This window comes from Myiozetetes cayanensis, unplaced genomic scaffold (assembly GCF_022539395.1).
Source record: "Myiozetetes cayanensis isolate MyiCay16 unplaced genomic scaffold, myiCay2020 scf13, whole genome shotgun sequence".
Taxonomy (NCBI): Eukaryota; Metazoa; Chordata; class Aves; order Passeriformes; family Tyrannidae; genus Myiozetetes; species Myiozetetes cayanensis.
The window spans coordinates 878,850-901,538 of record NW_026086937.1 but is presented as its reverse complement, the minus strand read 5'-3'; the positions used below and the strand labels follow the sequence as shown (position 1 = coordinate 901,538).

At 41.7% G+C, this 22,689-nt stretch overlaps 1 protein-coding gene across 8 annotated transcripts in view; it reads right to left on the bottom strand.

The window, feature by feature from the left end:
• Positions 1-21,208, bottom strand: part of LOC126636374 (phospholipid scramblase family member 5-like) — a 32,919-nt gene extending 11,711 nt beyond the window's left edge. For 3 of the 8 annotated variants that reach the window (XM_050308477.1, XM_050308473.1, XM_050308475.1), the window contains exons 1-7: positions 18,480-21,208; positions 17,761-17,999; positions 15,335-15,486; positions 11,596-11,638; positions 10,508-10,728; positions 9,406-9,567; positions 8,625-8,786 (exon numbers count right to left, since the gene is read on the bottom strand). In XM_050308477.1, the coding sequence (XP_050164434.1) occupies positions 8,625-8,786; positions 9,406-9,567; positions 10,508-10,728; positions 11,596-11,638; positions 15,335-15,486; positions 17,761-17,773 (753 nt within the window). In that variant the 5' untranslated portion in view covers positions 17,774-17,999; positions 18,480-21,208. Of the gene's footprint in view, positions 1-2,964; positions 7,747-8,624; positions 8,787-9,405; positions 9,568-10,507; positions 10,729-11,595; positions 11,639-14,239; positions 14,458-15,334; positions 15,487-17,760; positions 18,448-18,479 lie in introns of those variants that run through there. The other 5 variants (XM_050308480.1, XM_050308479.1, XM_050308478.1 and 2 more) reach the window with 4 other exon arrangements.
• Positions 21,209-22,689: the final 1,481 nt, after the last annotated feature.

The following is a 22,689-nucleotide window of genomic DNA, read 5'->3' as shown; positions in this document are numbered from 1 at the left end:
GGTATTTACAATTATTCAATATGGTTCTCTTTCAGTGACCCTTCCCAGAATTTCAAGGCACGTGACTTCCATCTAACTAGATCTATATTAGCATTAATCAGCATTTTCTATGGCTATAGAACAAATGTTTTACACCATTTACTAGTTGTTTTCTCTGAATTAATAATATAAAATGCTTGCTGGTAGAGCTGCCTACAATTACTCTGGACTCACCTGACAAAAGGCCTTAATGTGGTGTTGGAACTCCAAACCCTTCTATGTCAACCAAGACCACAGTTAAGGTGCCAGTGCTTTATAAGCGACAGCCTGAACAAAGTAATTTACAAAATTTAATTTCTGGGAGAACGTGGGAGGAGCTGGAACCCTTTTGCACAGTTTGTTGGGGTTTTTTTACCACTTCTGCAGTGATTTCCTTCAGGAAAGGCTTCTATTTCCATTTCTTTATAATTAAGTGATTCAGATTAAAAAGTTCACCAAGAAAGCTAACACATAGTTGTAGTAATAAATATATCTATTGTGCCAAGGACATCAATGCTGCATGAGTCACTTTGCATCTCTGCAGATTTTCTTAAACGTTTTTCTCCCTTAATCATTTCTTATCAGTGAAATTCCAAAAGTACAAGTTAAGAGAACATTACAGCTTGAAGAGATCAGCAGTGCAGTAGATAACCATGACTCCACCAAGCAGATGCTTATTTTGTAGCAAAGATCCATTACTCTACCGAGTACCTATTTATAAAGGCCATATTAGACTTCACAGCTGATTGAAAGTATTCATTTACACTTGATAAAAATATTTTATTTTCCTTCTGTACTCTTCCACCCCCTGCTAATTTTGTTCCCCTACCCTCGTTCTTTCCTCAGCTCAAGTTACCCTGTGGTTGTGCAAGGATTTGTCTTGGTCAGACTCTTCCTCTCTCCGAGCTCCACAATCATTTACCCTTTCCCAGTCACCAGGGCCTTACCCAGGGAAGTGACAGCTCAGCTAAAACACTGGGTTCAGTGAAACCAGTCAAACACAGCACTGGCAAGAGAGAACTGTGCAAAGACCACAAGAACTGAGATAAACCATTTTATGGGACCATTCTGAGTGAGCGGGTTAGTCAGGTCGTGTACACACCTTTCTGATGCCCCAGCCATATAACCACACCTCTCTATGACAACAGGTATGTGTGTGGAGGTCAAAAGCACACACCCACTGCAGGAGATAAGTTCATCTGCTGGAAAAACACAAATCAGGGCAAAACACCGCGTCCCACTGGTTGCAACCACTGCAGCTAAAAGCAAACAGTTTCATCTGACAAAAGTTTTTGTGGATCACACGCACACACTTTATTTATGAGTCCCACCTGCTGGCACGTTGGATGTTGACATATCAGTTGGTGTTCTTCTGCTCTTATTGAACAGAGGCTTTCCCAAAGGCACACCCTGTCTGTTTACACAAATGCTTCTCTCCACAATCGTCCCTAGATTTAGTGTCCCTTGGCCTTAATTCAGTACCCTGAAACTTTCACCTCATGTCCCCATGCGCCGTTTGCAGTTAATTTACAAAGTAAATGGCACCTGTTCAGCCCTTCCCCTCAGTGGAAGGCACAGCATCACCACGCACTGTGTGTGTTTTTAACATGCAGGTACCGGGCTGGTCTCACAGTGATGAACACCCGGTGACATCCAGGTAGATGAAACTCATCTGGGTGTAGCCAGGTGGGGGTCGGTCTCTTCTCCCAGGCAGCTCTCAGGAGGACAAGAGGGCTCGGGCTCAAGCTGTGCCAGGGCAGGTTTAGGTTGGATGTTAGGAAGAAATTTTTACAGAGAGGGTGATCAGGCATTGGACTGGGCTGCCCAGGGAGGGGGTGGATTCACGGACCCTGGAGGTTTTTAAGATGGGACTGGATGTGGCATCAGTGCCATGGTCTGGTAACCACGGTGCTGTTGGATCAAGGGTTGGACCTGATGATCTCAGAGGTCTTTTCCAACCCAGCTGATTCTATGATTCTATGATTTCTTTTCTCAGTCCTGGTTGGTATTTATGTTCATTATCATGACAGGTGCCTGAAATGATTCCTGATGGTAAAACACAATCTTTCAAGGGTCTAGAAAAAACACCTGGATAGAAAACTAATGTAGTCATTAGCCTTGTCCAGATTTTCCCCAAGCTTCTGCAAGCAATCCATGAATGACTAAGAAAAGACATACAAAGCAACACCTCAATACATGCACTGTGACATCTTCTTCAGGGCTTTGAGCAGTGTAGTCTAGTGTAAGGTGTCCCTGGCACGGGAAGGGCATTGGAACTTGGTGATCTTTAAGGCCCCTTCCAACCCAAACCATTCTGTGATTCTGTGATCTGGGGAAAAAGGGAGGGGGCTGAAAGAGAAAATGCCCAGGGTCAGTTCTTGACAGAAACAGGTATTTCTCAACAGAGCAACGTCTGCAACAGAAGCTTGTGGGGTTTTTTGTGGTTTTGTTGTTGTTGTGTATTGGCTTTTCTAATACAAAACATCAGCAATGTAAATAAAGCACTTACCTAATGTGGCTGGCACAGAGGAAAAGGTGTCCTTCAAATGAGTGTCTTAAAGTGGAAAAGCACAGCGAGTTCACGAGTCCTGATGAAATTACTTGTGGGTGGATTTTTACTTCAATACTCACCCAGCTGCCAGAATAAAAGCACCGTTATAGGGTGCTGGCCTATAGAAACTTAATTAATCATGGAAAATGTGTGGTGTGTGCTTTCCAGCCTAACTTAGTACCCTAAGTGCCACTTGCCCTGTAGGGGATGGAGGACTATTCTACATTTTTTCATAGCACTATCTTGTTTTGTTGCAAGCCTAATCTGTCAACCTTTACTTTTACTTTACATAAACAAGCAGTAGAAGTATTAAGGTCACTCAAGTAAGTGAGGACTTTCCTCCCAATTAAAGTTTTATGTGAGAACAGGCATGTCTCATCAACATCCTTTATTACACAGTTATTCGAGGAACAAACCTGCAAGGAGCTGGGCTCTTTAGAAATAAGAGCCCACAAAGTGCTCACTTAGATAGGCATGGAAATTGCTCAAATGCTTAAAGCTGTTTGCCAGTATTCAGATTTTGGGACCTACTCTGTGCCAGATGCCGTGCAATATGAAATACATGGCACTGAACCTGTAGCCTGTGAAAGCACTGAAATTGGGTCTATACAAGATTTCTTCACTTATTTATTCCTCATGAAGGAGGACATTAAATGAAGAGGATGGATTTAATCCATGTCATACAGTAAAGTTATTCCAAAATCAAGACTGAAGGAGGCACAGCCACTGGGCGCCCATCACTCTCTGTCCTTCTGACCTTTCTTTTGTAAACATTCATGTGCTTTTGTAAGCATAATACTAACAAATACTTAAGAAAGCTGAAAGTTATATCTGTCCTGGGCTGTCTCTCTCCAAAAAGTAATTACTATTATGCTTTAAATTGTTTTGTTAACTACATTTCAGATGACTGAAGTAATAAAATGCTGACTAATCATGGATAAGATGCTATCTTCTGGCATGTGCTAATAGAGTACTTCAGTAATGATTTGGCATTAAGGAAGCTATTCCTAAGAGGGATCAAGTTTAGAAAAACATTCAGGATTCCAGGAAAAAAAAAAAAAAATCTTTTCACAGTATAGAGGTAATTTTCCCTAAGGAGCTAAAGTGGGTTTTGCCCTCCAAGGGATCCAGTTTTAGGGAAGAAAAAGCACATCTTAAAACCTAAAGTTTATATTTGAATTAAACTAGTATTTATCATTCTAACATAGAACATACCATTCTAATTGAAAAGAAATCAATACAATTAAGATGAGGGTCAGGAGGGCAAAATTCCATATTTTTTTTTTCCAAACAGCTCCACTTAGACAACTCTATTAGAAAATGTGTATTTTGGATCATTTCCAGGTTTGTCTAATCCTAAAACAAGTAACACAATTGACACAAAATGATTTTTTCAATACACACATCAAAGTCTATGAAGAGTAGTACACTTTTGCATCCAGCAAATTTTAAGACAACAAAAAAAAAATCTCAGAGCTTACAGAGATGATGCGTCTCTACTCTGTTTCGATCTTCCCAGGGACAGACCAGCTCCTCCCCAGGTATTGGTGTCATCTGGTTTGTGGCACTACAGGGGATTTCCATCCCTCTGTCCCAGAAGAGCACACAGTGACAGACTGTCATGACATGGCATGACATGTCATTTTGCCCACAGAAAACATCTGCATTTCTAGGGACACCACCAAAAAAGCAACCTCTTTTAGACATGGCACTTTCTGTTTCTGCAGAAGGTGGGGACTGCCCTGGGGCTGGGGCTTCTCCTTTGTCCACCCGTGGAAGCTGGAGAGATGCTCCAGGTGCAAAAAACAGGTTTAGTGCTGACCAGAAGAGCTCACTTTGTGGTAGACTGTATTCTGCCCACGCCTCAACCACATCTCATAAAATAACCAACAATCCAGCTGTAAGCTGCAGACAACAAAGATAACCCAGCATTGTGTGACAGAGGTTTAATACTAGACACATGAAATAAAATCCTCCAGTTAAGAGCAGAATTCAGTTAGAGGTTAAAGCTATGTTGAACTTTAATCTGCATCCTGGGTACAGTTTATGGTATGTGAAAAGGGAAATATTGCCATAATGAGCTGTTGCTGCCATCTACTGAACACGAGGAGTGTGTGCTACATAGATTTACAGTCTGTCTAGTGAGTGAGAGAGAGAATATATGCTTGGCTGGATTTAGTACAATTTCTGTTTCGTTAGAACTATCATGCTTGTTTCTAGATGATAACCAGAACAGGAATTTGCTTTAGAGAATACCTGTGACCCTCTGGGAGACACTGAGTTCTCCTTTGGAGAGCCACTCTAGCCTGGGGGGAACTGGGAAAGGTGAGCATGCACAGCTCCCATAATGTGAAACACACTGCTGTTAATAAGAGTTATTAGTCAGAGCTGCAGGTTATTAAAATCTTAGTCCACATTAGCTCTCCTTCAGTAATATCACTCAGAACTCCATCCTCTTTGCTGAGGATGAATACTTGCCTCTGTGTCACAGCTGTGATCAGGAGGAATGACCTTCCAGTTGAAAAAGAACTGGCACTGAACTGGCACTGAATTTCTACCAGAATGCTGATGGGTGGGACGAAAGTCCAGCGGGCTGCTGAGGGAGTTCTAAGGAGGAAGAGCTATCCCAGCCCCAGTGCTTCTTCTCTTCAGGGCCTGAGTCTCTTCCTGCAAGTCCCAGAGGCTGCCTCTGAGGGGAACCAGAGGCATTCAAACATACTCGTATCCATACACATTAACAGCAAAAAAAAGTTGTGTTAACACACAAAACAGCAATAATGTCACTAATTGCAAGAAATTCAGTATTATCATAATTCATAAAAAAAATATATATGCATGTTTTGCTTACCTACAAGGTATTTACGTGGACACTCATAGCCAAACTCAGCCCTGCAGGTAAATAAAACCCTATTTGGTGTTGACTTCTAAGGAGGCAGGACAGATTTGCTTCAGAGATGTCTTTGGCTTGTTAAGGGTCATAAGAAGACTGAAATTGCAGAGGAAAAGGGGATCCTGCTGATCTTACCAGGCTGACAGTTCAGACACACACAGCTCAACAACACTGCACAAACGTGGCTTTGCACAAGACCCAAGATTATGCTCTACAATAGTATTCACTTCTGTCTAAAATGGAAAAGGGATTTAAAGAAAAAAAAATAATATAAAGATCTGGTTCTTGTTCTCAGTCTACATCAGAGTAAGTCAGGAGTGAAAGGGCTGGATTTAACAGTGTGAAATTAGCGAGAATAGCAAAAAGCATCCTTTATTCCTCTGCAAAACCATAAATTTCCACACGAGGGAGCTTCTTGCCCACGAAGCTGACAGGGTGCTGCTCCTGGGAAAGGTGCAGCAATGGTTCCCTGTGAGCTCATAACTCGTGCAGCCTGATTGCACTGCTGAGTTACAGCAACGAAATGGTTAACAGATAATGATGATTGTCAGAGCTTGTTAACCACAATTATTTTCAAGACATATGTAAATCTGTATAAATACCTAAGTGTGGTATATAATCTAAAACATACTGTTTAAATCTATAAGCATTCCTGAGTTAATTTCACTATGGGAACGTTAGTTGCAACTTCCTGACTTCACTGTGTTTGAATTCATATCCATGAACATTAATTTAAAATTAGTCTAAATATTTGTTGAGAATTAATCACCTGATAAATTTAGCTCTTTTTCATTTTTATGAATTATTCATTATCTCCTCTCTTTCCGTTGATGTGTTGGTTGTTTGCAAGAATTGAATTACTGGTTCACACTGAAAAAAAAAAAAATCCAGCATTTCCAGTGATTTGTAAAATCTTCCCCTTGGAAACTTGACTGGTGATTATGTTGGGTTTACCACCAATATTGTATGGCACTGGTTTGCTTCTTGAAGGACCCACTGGAGTTTTTAAGAGGCATAAGCAAGTTCATAAAGCAAATATTTTGCAACAGAAAAAAAAGTTTCTGTTTATGTCTTCCATATATATCATGGATGTTTCAAAAAAGCTTGTATTTCAAAGCTTTCACATGAAGTTTGTATTAGTACAAACCTGTTGGTGGGAATGTTTGGGAACAGTATGAGATGTTACTGAAGGGATGAACAGCTACATAAACCACTGAACTAGAAAAAGCTCCTTTTGCACAGCCCTATCATAGAAAATACCTGAGCTTGCCAAAGGAAAAGAATAATTCTGTTCTAGGATGGCCTCAGGCAAGTCTGAATGAAAAATTATCAACCACCAGATATTATAACAAAGAACAAACCTTTCAAGGCAAACCTTGAGTGGATGGCAGCAAGAATCTTTAACACTGGATGGTTCAAAGTGAAGTGCTTTGTGTGCCTCCAGCACAGAGAGGATCATCTCTCAAATCGTTTACATGGCCTGCCTTCAGTGGAAACAGAGGAAGCCCAGATTTCCTGAACAGAGCTAACATTCCCAAGTCTAGTGCTGGAAGCCCAATTTCTGGCTGCCACTCATTAAAACAGCCTTTGCCATAAAATTATTTTACTTGCCAACATAACTTCCCTTTTTTCAACACACTGGAACAGGTAACATCCTGAACTTCCCATCTCATGATGTCCTTGTATTTGTTACTTTCAATATCAGTTTGCTACTATTAATTAAATAGCAAATCAGAAAATTACTTCTAAAATTTTAAAGAAGCAGCCCCCCCCCCCCCAGAACACACCCTCGTGGGGTTGGTAGCTGGTACCAGCACTTGCAAAACATCAAAGGCTTCTCTAAACACAGACTTTCATCAGTGATGCTGCAAGCCTTCACCTAACCTTTCATGATTTCCCATGCAGGAACATCAAAAGAGAAGGAAGAGAATAGCACTGTTCCAAAGCAACACTGCTCTGTGTGAAGAGTATGTGTTTAGCTACAACACACATGAAGTGTAAGTGGCAAATTATTATTTACGTGAGACATATTTTAATAAACATCATCATTAGCTCCCTGTCTTTTCCTATAAGGAACAAGGATTTTTGCAGTTCAAAATCATGTCCAAAGCTCAAGTGATTTCTGGAGGAAAATGAAAAAGAATTAGGAAGTATCTAATGTATAAGTCTTCAAAGCAAGAGGATCAATTTATGTTCATTTCTACCTCCTGAAACACATTCTGCATATTTCATTGTTTCTGTCATCTTGTTATAATCCATCCAAAGAGTTTTCAAAGAACATTAAGTCCTACAAATAAACAAACTGTGAATTAGAGATGGAAGGCATAAAAATGCAACAATTACTATCAAAAGTCTTACTTGTAGGCTGTTGTTACACAAAGTAATTAGATTAGGCAATCACTTTTGATCACTGCCACTGAGCAACAGGAGTTTTGGAGGGGACAATCCAAAAACCTTAACTGTCGTTTCTATCCTAACAAAAGCAAAATTTTATGAATTGTAGCAATTTTAAGGCAAACACTTTTCAGTGAATAATTTAAATATTTTTTTAATTTTGTTTTATATTTTCTGTAAGTATCACAGATGACTGTGAAACCACTGCATGTTAATGTTGACACAATTGTGCTGGCAGAAGAGATACACAACAGATACCAATTTGTAATTCTAGAAAATGGGCATCTTAACTTCATCTTTACCCCTAGCACTGAGTATTCTCTCATAAAATTCTTACCTTATAATTATCTTCACAAGGGAATTTTTGTAGGAATTTTTATATCACCTGAAGGTTTTACATTGAACACTCAAAAGAACTATTGGATGGATTTGAAATTACCACTAGGAACAACATCACTTTTTTTTGTTCCATACACTTGTTCAGAAACAGTAAGGGGCTTGAGGGAGTTTTGTAGGTTCAACATGTTGAGATTTGATCCTGCCATGTAAAATATTGAATATATTTTGTTTAATAAACAAAAAATAAAAAACCTAAAAAAAAACAAAAGCAGACATAAAAATTGAAACGTTTTCAACTAATTTATCTTTTAGGTATCAGGTTTGGCTTTCCACTGCACTTACACCTTTGTAGGATCACAGCTGACACCAATGGACCCTTTGGCCCCAGTCTGCACCCCTCTATAGGTCTGCCTTTTCCCTGTGCATACTTACAATGAGGAAACAAGCCCCAATCATTACTGCCTTCATTCTCACATCGAGATCTACAGGGACCTGGATCCCGAAGTTGGCAGTGTTGGTAAAGACGTTGTTTACAAATCCAGACCAGTACTTGGAAATTTTGCCAATCGTTGTCATCTCATTGAGGGCTTTTACCTGCACAAATAAAAAACAGGAACAGACATAAATGTAAATAAATCAAGTGCACACTGATGACATCTCCACAGAATTAATGACTGTGCCCTGACATGCAGAGTATGCTATAGGTGTCAGGTTCTTCTTTTATTCTTATTGCTGAGATGTTCTATTAGTGTCAAATTTGCCTTTAGGAGTGGCACACAAGAAAGGGTCTCAAGTTTGGAAATCAGCATCTTTAGAACTGACAGAAAAGTGCAGGAAAGCAATTTTGAAAGTTTACACTTTTGTTCCTCTTTCACAGTGTTGGTTTTGCCCTGTCTCATGCTTCTGACACACTCACATTGCCGTGGACCCCTGGCCCCTGAGGGGACAGATCTGTTCTCAGTTACGTGGCCATCTGCACGCTTCTCACAGGATCCTGACATTTCAGACAGGACCCACTGCAATCTTCTGATTTGGGTAATGAGCTGATACACCCCAAAGTTCCTTTATGGTTCTCAGCTAAGGCAAAGCACTTTGTTCACATCAGAAAACTCCATTCAAGGTTTCTTCAAGCATCTCCCATTCTCCCTCTCATCTGAGAAATTTATTCAAAACACTAAAACTTTTAAATTCTTAACACTCATGAGAAACATACCTCAAAGTCAACATCTTCAAAACAGCCACAGGTTGCATATGGGCCAATTATTTTTAGTACATCTTCTTTACTTTGATTCTGTATAGTAAACTTTGGCAGAAAAGGGTCCCAGTTCTGTACAACATACCCAGCTGTTGTACCTGGTGGGGACTGAACTTCTAACTAGCAAACAAAAGAAAAAGAAAAACAAACAGCAAAATGTTTCAAACTAATTTTATATTAGTACATTTTTCCATTATAGTGTACTGTTTATATAATGCCAAAATACTTATTTATTGCATATAGTGATATGTAAGTTTACCAAACAGTGAACTGGATATTGCAAAACAGTCTAGTGGTGTTTTTAAATATGGTGTTTTTAAATATAGAGGAAAATATGAAGCTCAAAAGTGCCACCAGAAGCAAGCATCTTTTATATAAGACTTTATAAAAGCCATACACTGTGAAAAGATTTTGTTATTGTAATCAGCAAGTATCCTATAAGCTTTTTTTAAGTAGCTGTGCTACCAAGGGATCTTTTTTTTTAAATCCTGATAAAGGGCTGAGAACATAAGTGTAATATAAAACACTTTCATAAAACAAGAAAGAAGTAAAAAATATGGAGAAAATATCTGATACTCTGTGGGATCTCCACTTTTCACTCCAAGCAGCTCACTTCCATTTTCTACAATTTCCCGGAGATAATGTGGCCTTGAAGAGGCAGAGCCACAGACCGAAGCATCACCTCCTCAGAGAGCTGCTCCCCAGCCACACCCACACACACCCACGGCCTCCAGGGATTTCCCATCCTGTACCCTCCTGGACCACAGTGGGTGATGTCTCTGTGCCAAGGCAGGCAGTATTTCAAGTGTTATGTGAATGGAGAGATGTGCATCATCAGACACAGAAGCTTTATGAGGGACATGAGGAAAGCAAGGTCCCGTGGAAGGGAGGGGAGGCACGCTGGGAACTGGCCTCGTTTACCTCCAGGAAGGTCTCCAGCGCCCCAGCACGAGGAGGGGCTGTGAATCCCTTCCTGCCACCTCGCAGGACTGCAGGGGGCTTCATTAACGCTGTGCAATGCAGCAGGACGTGGAGCAGAAAGCATTTCGGATTCCCTCACCTGCTGCAGGAAGCAGGGGCACCAGCAGCTGTTGCATCTCAAGGGTCTGATGACTCTGATCACCTCCCGGCCCGCGTTATCCGCGATCCGCATGGTGAGCGACCTGAGCGGCGAGCACACCTTACGGTCACAGCACTCGTTTTCTTCTACTGCAAAGTAAACTCTTTGCCCCAAATGGTTTTTTATCTCGTATTTGCTGGAGGTCTCTGTGCCAAGTATGGCTAATAAAGCAAAACAAGCAGAACATTAATTTAGTCTAATGTTAGTCTATGTATATATGAGTACATACTCTAAAGATACAGATTTTTAAACAGATTGTTTAAAAGAAAAAGTGTTTTGAAATTAATGAAACAAAGAAAATACACAATTATAAAGAAATAATAATAATGCCAGGTCTGTATTTGGAAGACATTAGTTCAAAGACTTTGATTTGCCGTACGCCAAAGTACATATCATAAAATAGAATTCATATCCTGAGTTTTGGTTTAGGGTTTTTCTTACTTTATCATCTGTGAAAAGTAATACTATGAGGCTGTCCCACCTCAGTAACTAAGCTTTCATCCAGTGGGTCATTCAAGAATCAGACCAAAACCATTCTGAATGGGAGAAAAACATTTTGGAGTGTTTTACTTGCAGAACTTAATACTTGTTCAGTACTTTGAAATTCTGAGAAACCATGTGATCCGAAACTCTTATGCCTCACTTTCTGTCTTCTGACCTTCATTTCTCTATTTGCTTTGTTCCTCATAGCATGTTAGTTATTGTTAAAGACAATAAATTTTTCCATGGATTGGAATGATGGTCAAACTTTAATAACACTGAGGGAGAGGTGTCTGAGGGAGAGAATTTAGGGTCATTGTAGAGGCTATTCCCTGTAATCCTTCTCTTCTCAGAGGTTTGCTGCAGAACAGGCATACAATAAAGTGAGCCTTCCCTCCACCATCACCACATCACAGGGCACTGAGAGGCTTCACAGTGACTTCAGTGAGGAGGAGGCAAGACTTGGAAGCCTTTTGGAGACCTCTGTGTACCAGAGTGACAAGGATTGCACCAAGGATTGTCAAAGAGTGACAAGGATTGCACCATACCTTCCAGAAGCTCCACTTGCTGATGAATAATTATCCGGTCCAGCTGTTTAAAAAAAAAAAATAAATAAACAAGATGATGGGTCTTCGATAGGTCTGGGGCTGCCAGTGGTCACCTGTCTATTTTTATTGCTCCTCTCCCTGTCTACTAGGATTTCTTTCCTTTCAGAGATGCACAGGCTGGGTGCCTGAGGGCAATCTCCATCACACTTTAGAATTCTGTCTGCAATTATGGCTGAAGAATGTGCCATTGGGTGCTGTGGCCATGTAATTCACCCACACATTTGAAGAAAAATAATCTTCGTGGGGGAATAAGGAAGACAAGAGCAATAGAAAGCTGTGTGAGGAGCAGGATCCCCTTCTTGCTCCCGTTCCTCCTCCCTGGCAGAGGGTTTAAAATGTGCTGCAATCACATCCCAAAGGGCTTTGCTGGGGCTGCCCAGCAGGGCAGGCAGGAGAGGCCAACAATGGCTCACAAGAGCACAGGAGCTCTGCATCCTAAATCTGGCAAATGGTCATGCCAGGGTGCCAGAATGAGCAAAACAGCAGCTCCACAAAGAAACCTTAGCTGGCTGAAAAATTTTCTTACCCCATGAGCTGGTTACAAATGCAGGAGAAAAACTGCTTGCCATGATACCCAGCTTTGCTGTGCTTATCATCCCTCTGACATTATTCTTCTTTAGAGAACAGTTGTTGGTATTATAAAACCAGCAAGACTTAATTTCAGTCTACCTTTCAGTTTTATGTGACTTTTTATGCCTGTTTTATGGGCTAGTATATTAAGGCTTTACCACTCTTTTCCATAAATTCCTGATGGGCAAATGGTTGGCAGAGGGTCTTGCCATTCCTCACAGCTGCAGACAGAAAGCACACAGCGACCTTCTGAGGCCAGCATGTCACAGCTCTCCAGTGCCTGCACATTTTACAATTGATAAATCTTGCCTGCTACGTATTCAAACTGTTGCAGCCATTTGTCACTTCTAGTCATCTCCTGCAGCTAGTTCAGGCTGCAAAGAAAAGCTGGTAAGAAGAGAAACTTCTTTATCCCTTTCATTAATCTCTGAAATGTGCATGCCAGTAATTGAAATAATAAAAAATATTTAGACTTAAAAATATTCTCCCAAGAATCTCTGCTGTTTGTTTAGGTTTGATGAGAGACGTGAACTCTTGGAGCTCATGGGAAGAGCTCTGCTGATGACAACAGAATAAACAAGTTAAAGATATTAGGGCTATCTTAATATTTTAGTATTGATTTTAATACGGATTTCTTTGCCCCACGTAGACTTTCAGAGGGAAAAGAAAATTAATGAGCCTGAACTGTTAAAAGCTTTGAGTGATTTTGGTCTGTGCATTGGTTTATTGTGCACAATGTATAAACAATGTTGAGACAACACAGCAGTACCTCTTGTTAGCCTTGTTTTCCCTTTCAGTGGTTTCTGCAAGGCAGCTATTCTGATGCATTTTTATTGGGGCACTTGTGGATTAAGGGAATTCTGCACTTGCATTTGAAAGCATCCAAAGCCCTTTGGTTTACAAGGGTCTGGTTCCCTCGAGCTCAGATATGTTACAATTCCTTATACACAGCTAATTCTCAGTATTCAGTTCTGTGGGCATTAAATTTACATCTGATCAGCCTAACCAAGCCTACACTAAGAAGCTTTTTACAAAATTGGTTAAGCCTGAATGGTGGCACAACATGAGGCTGAGCTACTCAGGGAATTCTCCTCCAAGGTCTCGCTTGTCTATTCCTGCTGGGGGAAAAGGTTCCCTTTATTTTTATGATGGACGCTGAACAATTCTTCACATTATGGCTGTGATCTGGAAGAGGATAATGAGGTTTGGGTAACTTTTTTTTTGGCAGGAAATTATTTAAATAGTGTCACTTCTGTGATAGTTATAGCAAGCATGGTGCCTGTTTGCTGAGGCAGAAGCAGCTTTTTGCCCTTCTCTGGTGCACCTTAAGCAGCTGATTGAATTGCTCCTTCACCTGAACTCCACATCTGCAGAGTGAAATATTGCTGTCAGGCCTTAAAGTACAGGACAGATATTTTCCTTTCCTCTTATCCAACACTGTGTCCTTGAGTTGCTATTTAGAATGAGACTGTAGTGATCCCTCTGAGATTCACTAAATCTGGATCCTTGTTTCAGAGTCAAACAGATATATATATATGCTCTTATAAAGAAATATATTCAGCTTTTTCAAATCTATCCAGCTATCTTCCCCACTCAGGCTGGAGATAACCCCAGAATGTCCTTTCTATTTGATATCCTGTATTTATTCACAACCACTTTCTATATAATCTTTCTTCCAGTAACAGAAATTAAATGTGACTCTTTCTCACAAGTTGTTTACTCTTCTAGGTACTCAGTCATGGTTCCCTCTCTGGTAGTGTTTTTCCAGTCTAAAGATGAAACCACTGGAGTCTTTGTTTTAAAGCAGGTTCTCTACTCCCCATGCCCTTCCAGTAGCACCTGTCTGTGCCTGTTTCAGTCTGGACCCACCTTTCCCCAAAACACACAAGCACCAGAAGGATACACAGTCTTCTAGTGGCATAAAAACCTCCCATTTCTTCTACAAACATCTTCATTTGAGAATTTCATTATGTGAAAATCTCTGAGTCCATCAGGATAAATTCCAAGTGATTACCCTGGCAGCTGTGAATCCCACATTCATTCTGCAGGCAGCCCTCTCCCTGCTGGTGGGATCTCCTTTATGCTCCAGTCTATCCTGTACGAGCCTCCTTCATTAGTCACAGACAGGATGACTTCAGCATCACACCCCAAAATGTTCTGTGATGCACAGGAACTCGAGCTGGGGGTATCTGCTGACAATCAGCATTGCACACATGCTTCCCACTTTTCAGACTGCAGAGAAAATTAAGAATACTTAGCAAGGGCTGCAGCACAGGCACATGGTTATGGGGCCCAGAGCAAGCATGAATGAGATCTTCAGTTCTAGTCATAATCCTAAAAGCAACTTGCTTTTTTGTCTTTATATCAGATGTAAATCTGCTATAAAATGGAGCGATAGTTTTTGCTTGCCTGCATTGTCTAGGTAAATCTGAGGTGTAATTTATGTTCATACAGGAGCCTGGATGTGTAACCTGCCAAGTATTTACTATCAAAATCACTTTTAGACTAAAAAATGCAGCTTCCACAGTCTGTAAGCAAATGCTTCTGTAATTGACAACACATATCATTTTGTGCTTGGGCACCTTGAAATGAAAGCCATAACTCCACATGAAAGACTGTTTTTGAAGGGTCTCCAGTTTCATTAGCTATCTAGGTAACAGCTCCAAATATAAAATACGTTCAATTTCTGCTTCTATACAAAACTACCAGAACTGTGTGCCTAAAAAATACAGACCTTGAGAGAAGTAAACATTTCCCATCATCACCAAAATGCAAACACAGCAGAGATGTGGGTATCAGAATTATGACCTGACTCCACTGGGGGCCTGATTCTGTCCCTGCCCATACTATGACCTAGAAAATGTCCTAGAAGGGAGAAAACAATGGTTTTGGTGAAAAGAAGGCTGCATGCACAACAAATTAATTTCTACAGAAATGAATGACAGAAATGAAGAAAGAGCTTGTTATTCCTACTCTCCCCATTTCACAGTAATATCAAAAAAAAGGAAAAAGCCTCTACATCTCCACCTACCACAACCTCATCCCTCAAGGTATCAAGGCAGCATACGAGGAAAACATAACAATTCTAACGTTTGGAAAGATTCAATACCTGGTTCAGGTACTCTAGACCAGGTGGCAAGTTGTGAGTGTGTGATGTTTGCTTCCAGAGACTTGTTGGTTCAACAGGCTTATTCTGTTCAGGGATGTCGGAAGAACCAGGGAGGCAATCCTTAAAGATGGGGTTGGTTTGTCCCTGAGATTCTACATGAAAAAAAAAGGAAAAGAAAATTATAAATTAACAGGGCCAAAGAGTAGCTAGCTTCTTGGATCAAAGCTGGAACAATAACATCACATGTTGCATGTGACTGTATCAGTACTTTGGTTCAGATCAGGAATCAGGACCCAAAACAAATTTCCTGATGGTCCCACACTTCTGGCGCTCTGATTCACTTTATAATTTAGCAGCCTTAGAATTTGCAGAGTGGAATGACTGCAGATGAAGCTAAAGCAGGAGATGTGGTCTTGGAGAGCACGTGGTCTGCTCAGCTGGTGGGCACAGAGCCCGTGTGACAAGGCTGGGGCTGGTCTGCACTCACACAGGGTGGCCACAAGGGCAGCTGAGGGAGCTGGGAGTGCTCAGCCTGGAGGGGCTCAGGGGAGCCCTCACCACTCTCTACAACTCCCATAGAGGAGGTATCAGGTGGGTATCAGTCTCTTCTCCCAGGCAACCAGCGACAGGACAAGAGGACACAGTCTCAGGCTGCATCAGGGGAGGTTTAGGTTGGGTATCAGGAAGAATTTCTTCACAGAAGGAGTGATTGGGCATTGGAATGGGCTGCCCAGGGAACTGTGGTGGAGTCACCGTCCCTGAGAGTGTTTAGGGAAAGGCTGGATGTGGCACTGAGTGCCATCTGGAGAATTAAAGCTGTCAGTGCTCAGCTGACAAGGTGGTGTTCGGGTGGAGTTGAGCTCAGAGGTCTTTTCCAACCCAGTTGATTCTGTGAAGCTCTCCCCATCTAAATGGAAAATCCCTGTATTGAGCTGAGCCCCTGTGATTGTGCAGTAAAGCAGCCCCCAAATTGATAATTTTATCTCATGTGTGACAATACTTGGGCACGATGGGGTGTGCGGTCCAGAAGGAATTTTGGCTCCAAGTCTGAATCTCCCTTTTGCTGTTGTGGGTTTAAATGAGATCCTTTAGTATTATTTGAACTCACTGTGAAAGATTCATCATTTAATAATATTTTGATCTTAATTTGTCTTTGCAGCCACTGCTTTCTTTCAAAGTCTGAAACCACAGGAAGAAGTAACCCCTTTGAATTTGTAGCTGGCTTTTAAAAATGTATAACTGGGTAATAAATATTTTATATGCTCTTCTGCATCACTTTACCTCACAGGGTTCTGTTACTGCCGTAACTCTTGTTGTTACATGAAATGCCACGAAGTGGCCCAGTGTTAGTGTTATTCTTGAATAATAAAGAGAAAAAAAGACAACAAATTGCAGTTCTACCTGTCAAATTTTAAGCTATACAAAAATCAAACAGTAAATACATTAAATATTAATGACAATCTGAGCTACTCTGACACTTTGACTATTTTTATGGATGATTCTTATTTAAGTTCTAATATAGAAAAACTCAGAAGTTACCGTACGATACAGTGAGTATTCTGTACATGTTCCTAAATGAGGTATATTATCAAAAATTCCTTTATTCTAAACACTATATTTCACACCATTACTATTTCACAGATTCTACTAACTGGTACACATCAAAAATATGCCAAACCAGATCTCTCTTATATGGTTAAAGTGAAGCAAAATATAAAACCTCACCTATATAGCTAGAGTACAACAACGCTGTAAAACCTGCTTGGTGCTGTGTATCTTTAATGCTCTAAATGCAGAATGTCTTGAGTATTTTGGGAGCAAAAAAGAGGGGTAAAAATTTGACAAACATGGAGAGACATTGCTGAAACTCCCTAGGCCAACATCTGCCTCTGCACATCTGAGTACCCAAGCAGCTGCTACTAAAAGTCAATACATGACAAAGACAAATCTAGATAGGAGTGATCTGATAAAATCCAGTTACTCTTCAGATATTATTTCCCATACATGGTTAGTAGGACTCTGGCCAGTTTTGAATGTGAAAACCATTTGCTGATGTAGTATTTTCAAAGTGGAATAGGGAAGAAGTGTGCAAAAATAGGGGTACCTTTTCCTCAGTACCGACCCTTCCCATGCATTCTGCACCGACAGGTTTAAGCACAAAGATACAAACACTAAATTTTATAACTGAATGCAGATGCTAACATTTTATAACATATTTTATTCAAATAACACCCTAGTATAGATTTTAGTCTCCTTAGGAGCCTCTTGGATGCTGAAAAATTAAAGGAAGGCAAAACAACTGTGCTTTGACTGATGTGGTTTTAGCCTGAAACACTCATTTCATCAGACTGCTGATTGCTGGAAACGTACAAGACTGTAGTTTTCTGTAAACATGATCTAAAAATACAGACTATAGATGCACTTACCTTGAGAGGCCATGAAGCTTCCTGAGTTACTTCTTCAAAGGAAGCCAGGTTAAAAGAAAAGGCTTTTCTTGTTGCAGCAAAGAAGAAAAAGCGCACAGCATGCACAGAACTTCAGAAGGTGCCTGTCTACTTGATATCAGCTCCCAAAGAGCGGGAGATGCGTCGCCTTCCTCATGGTGCAGAGCTGCATCGTCTGAGCCGGACAACAGGGGGAGACGCTGCCAGCGAGCCGGGGAACACTGATCCATGCACCAATGGAGAGAGGGAAAAGGGCTTTGTGAGCACAAAGAGGCAGAACTTCAATGCACCCACTGGCTAACTGAACACAGCAGACCTAAAATTGTGCTTTATCATGTGTGTATTGATTATGAGACTACAAAAAGTCCATCTTTGTGATTCAGTATTTATGTTTCCGTTTCTTCAGACTGCCCAGTAAAGACAAAGAAGTTAATCAACCTGTGGATGACCCACCCCTAGAAGCGTTTAAAGCCAGCTTGGATGAAGCTCTGAGCCACTTGATCTACTGAAAAGTGTCCCTGTCCATGGCAGGGGGCTGGAACTAGATGATCTTTGAGGTCCCTTCCAACCCAGGCCATTCTGTGATTCTATAATTTCCCTGTTGCTGACCCCAGTAAAAACATTCTCCATCCTTAGCATCAGCCAAGGGATGTCATGTCTAAACCCAGACCCAGAAAAGAGGGAGAGTAACCTTGACTTACCTGCTCATATTTCTGCCTTGAGAGCCCAGGTCTCCATGGAGATCATCACGAGATCTGCAGGCAGAGGTGATGCATGGCTGCAGAAATGGCACAGCCTAAGCACAGAGCCCAGCAGAGCAGAGGGAGGTGTTGGGGACCATTGGCTGTCCCCTCTGCTATTGCAAGTTCTACTGGTTTGAAATGGTCTGCCAGGAGCAAGGCTGAGCAAATTAAATTATCTACAGTTCAGGAAGATGCTGATGAGGATTCCCTGCAGGAAGATTACAGAAAATCCACCTCCAAAAAACCCCAAATTATATGGAAGCTGATTTTTATAGACTATACAAGCAAATGCAAGAGCCTTGGGTCTATTTATGGATTTGGCTATGTGAAGTTTCCCAGGAGTTCATCATTGCCTGCTTGAGAAGTCTTTGGGTGCAGAGGCAAGGCCAGCCCAGCACACCCTGCTGTCCTCACCCCTGCAAACACCCAGAGAAGGGACAGGGCAGCCCACAGGCAAACACTTTGGTGACTTAGAAGTGGGCACTAAACAAATCCTTCTGGATTAGGAGGAAGTTTGACACCAATGGAAATAAAAATTAGGAACGACCTAAAGTTTTTGCTTCCTTTCTCCCTGCCAAAGATGTGCTTCTTTGGAGCAGAGGCTCTAACCTGAAGAGCAGGCACACAGCCTAAATAGAGAAGAAAGAGGAGAGGGAAAACTCTGGATAAATATAGTAAACTTAACTTTGAAAATGACAGATGAAAAGTCAGATGAGATGGCACTCATTTACCTTTAAAAATTAATGGTGCTCTTTTTTTTTAATAAATATGCACATATTGGTCAAAATTTGCTCTAGAAATTATTAAAAGCACTCTCACTAAGACATTGGGAACAGAAGACTTTATCAGAAGACTTTATCCAGGCACAAAGGCAGTCATACTTTGGTGATATTTAGACATGCACAAGCAAAATAAGAAATGAGGACAAACATTTCAAGATTTGTGTAGTGCTATTTGTAACCAAATCTGAAGGACTTCAGGAAGCAGAGTGGCAGTACCCAAAGGAGAATTCCACCAAGACACTGAGCTCACTGTCCCTGCCCCTTGAAGAAGACTCTGGGGAAGGATATCATTGTCTCTACCATTTGGAGTCTGAGCAGTAAAAGAGAGTACACTGCCTTCCTCTCTAAGATATGTGTTGGATATCTAGAACCCATTCACAGCTATTAGAAACAAAAAAAAAAGAAAAAGAAAAGAAGTTGAGTGTACATACATGTATTCCCTCTACCTATAACACATTCTTGCTCCATCCCATGCTGTAAAACCGATAGAAATTGATGGGTAAATCCTCAGAAGGTGCAAATTAGCATGGATCCATTAAAATCAATGAGACCAGTCATATCAGGGCAAGCAGTGCTTGGCTAGAGGAGTTTATACATCCAGAACCTTCCTTTTTACCTTAAAGAAAGATTACATTTTATCTCTTCTATAACTACCACTTGTACAAAAGCTCGGGGATCCATCCCTGCTGAGCTGGTGCACAAACACCACTGCAGTTAATGGTGATCACAGAAAATACTGCAGCCTGGAGGATACCTGTCCATGGACTAGGACATCATTGGCCCTAACACACAACTAAAAGGCAGACTTTCCTCAGGAGAGCATGTAGGAATAGTCAACCAAGTGGACCAAGAGAGCACAAATGTCATCTGGCTCAGCACAGGTGCTGTTTCTCTGGAGCCTAATCCCTCTGCCATTTTTATTCGGGCATCACAGCCAGAGTGTGGCAATGGTTTCACAAAATACACCTTGACAAGAGAAAAACAAGAGACACCAACAAATTTCAAAGTATTAGGAAAAGCTGTTTGATTTCTTGTCCTGCTCCCTGCTGCTCGGAAAACTGTTCCATGAGCCCGGTGCAAGACATTTGCCCTCTTGCTCAGCAGGAAAAGACAACACTCCCTTTCCCCACTGTATCACCATCAGCTCCCTCAGGGAAGCAGAAACTGCCTCTGCTCTTGTCCCCTCGGTCTCGACAAGTTCAAGAACTCAGCTCCTCCCCACCTGCCCCTACTGAGCTCCGAACAGGCAAGTGTTAAGAGCAGGGTCAGAGCAGCACGAAGGCATCATGAAATGCACCCCAGCCTCACCCAGCAGTGCCTGAGCTTCCCTGCTGCTCACAGGGATCATCGCCACTCACTGTTTCCATTTTAAATTCCCTTTCCTCAAAATACCAGTTGTGACCAGCATTAAAATGCATTGCTATCGTCAGTTTTTAAATAGGAAATTATACAGCCCTTTTCTTCCCTTTCCTTTAGTAGAGGGAGAAATGCTGAGCGTGAGCAGAGCACCAGCCTGTGACCCTGTGCAATAACGAGCCCCAAGTTACGCATCTTTACCCAGTACTGCTCTCTGCAGTGGGGATGGGGAAGGGGAATAATTTTCTTAAATCAGCCACCATTTCGTATCGTTCTCACCTTGACCTTTGGCTGGCGAGGCGTCTCGCTTCAGCTGGTGTCCGTGGGAGCTCCTCCCCTGCAAGGACGGCTGCATTCCCGATGGAATTCCGCAGGCAGGTCCCGGCCGAGGGGATGGATCGCAGGCAGGTCCCGGCTGAGGGGATGGATCGCAGGCAGGTCCCGGCTGAGGGGATGGATCGCAGGCAGGTCCCGGCCGAGGGGATGGATCGCAGGCAGGTCCCGGCTGAGGGGATGGATCGCAGGCAGGTCCCGGCCGAGGGGATGGATCGCAGCCAGAGCACGGAGGAAAAATGCGGGACTGCCCTCCCTGCCGGCCCGGGGATGGGCAGGCACGTCCATCAGTGGCTGCTGCCCGAGGTGTCCGCTGGACACGACACGACAGAAAAAACGCAACATTTAATATAGCAACTCTCCCCCGATCCGAGCTTTATTTTGCACGTACCTGAGCTGGGAGAAACGGGATTAAAATAGCAGTCTTAAAGGGACTGTGCAAGGAAAAATCAAGGAGGAAACCTTTCCAGCATTTGTGTTTAGAGATGGTACATGGTACTGAATATGTATCAGAAATTTTAATGCCCCCCCCCCCCCAAGAAAGTATTGATAGGGATGAGAAACTATAGATGTCAGCAACATACAGTAATCAACTGAAATAAATTCACAAACCAGCTTCCACACCAAATTCTGGCACAGGAGTTGGACAAGGTTTGGGGGGGTCAGGGGCTGGTTGTCTGTTTGGTTGGTGGTTTTGTTGTGGAACAGGTGTTTGGTTTTTGGTTTTGTCGGGGGTTTTTTTTGAGGCGGGATTTCTGTTGCATTGGGGTTTTGTTTGTTTGGAGGTTTTAAAATCACCTGTAAAATCTTGTTCTTATGAAAATACAGCCTTCGAGGGGCTGTGGGCACTGTTACTGAACTCAGCCACACCCTGGTTTCCCAGCAGTTCTGAAACAGCTGCACAAAGCAATTAGTCCAGAATACTGAGTTCAACCCGAGACCCAAATATCTCAAATTGAATCATAGTAAGAATGCTTTAGGTTAAAAGCAAAGGAAGGATGGTCATCAAGAGGCTGATTTATGTAAGCAGACCATGTGATTTAAGCACAAACTAAGGCCAGAAAGGAGCAGCATGGAAGACCTGAATGTCTCTCGCACTAAAACCCGTATCAAAAACTCCTTGCTGGTCATGAAGAAATTTTGAAACTGGTCTTTTGCTTCTGAGTGAATTTGCCCTAACTCATGAACACTCTGAGGAAATCTTTTTACATCTATCCTGAAGATCTGCTCTGCTCCAGATAAAAATCCTTTAGTATTAATTGTGTTTGTCATAAAGAATAACTTTATAGCTCTCTGGCAAGAGCACACAGGAGGTACAAAGTTTACTTGATTTAACTGTGTATTGGACACAAAGAGATTTTATGTTTCTTTTCTGCTTACTTTAGTAAACTGAGATTAATCTATTTTCAGAAGCTGAAATAAATTTATTATTTTTATTTTTGCTTGAAACCATCTGCCAAGTTCAACAGAAATTCACAAACCATGTGAACTTCTGTTTGCTGATTAAACACAGAATCAACAGTAACAAAACTGCATCTTGCCTTTCCTTATGTGTAACCAAATCCCACTGAACACTTTGCAGGCTGAAAGCAAACAAGAGGCGTTCTTCCTGAAAAGCTGTAAGTTTTCACAAGACTAACCAAACTGCCCAGCAGCCCCTAACAACTAGATCTACTGCTTGTCTCTAATTAAATTTT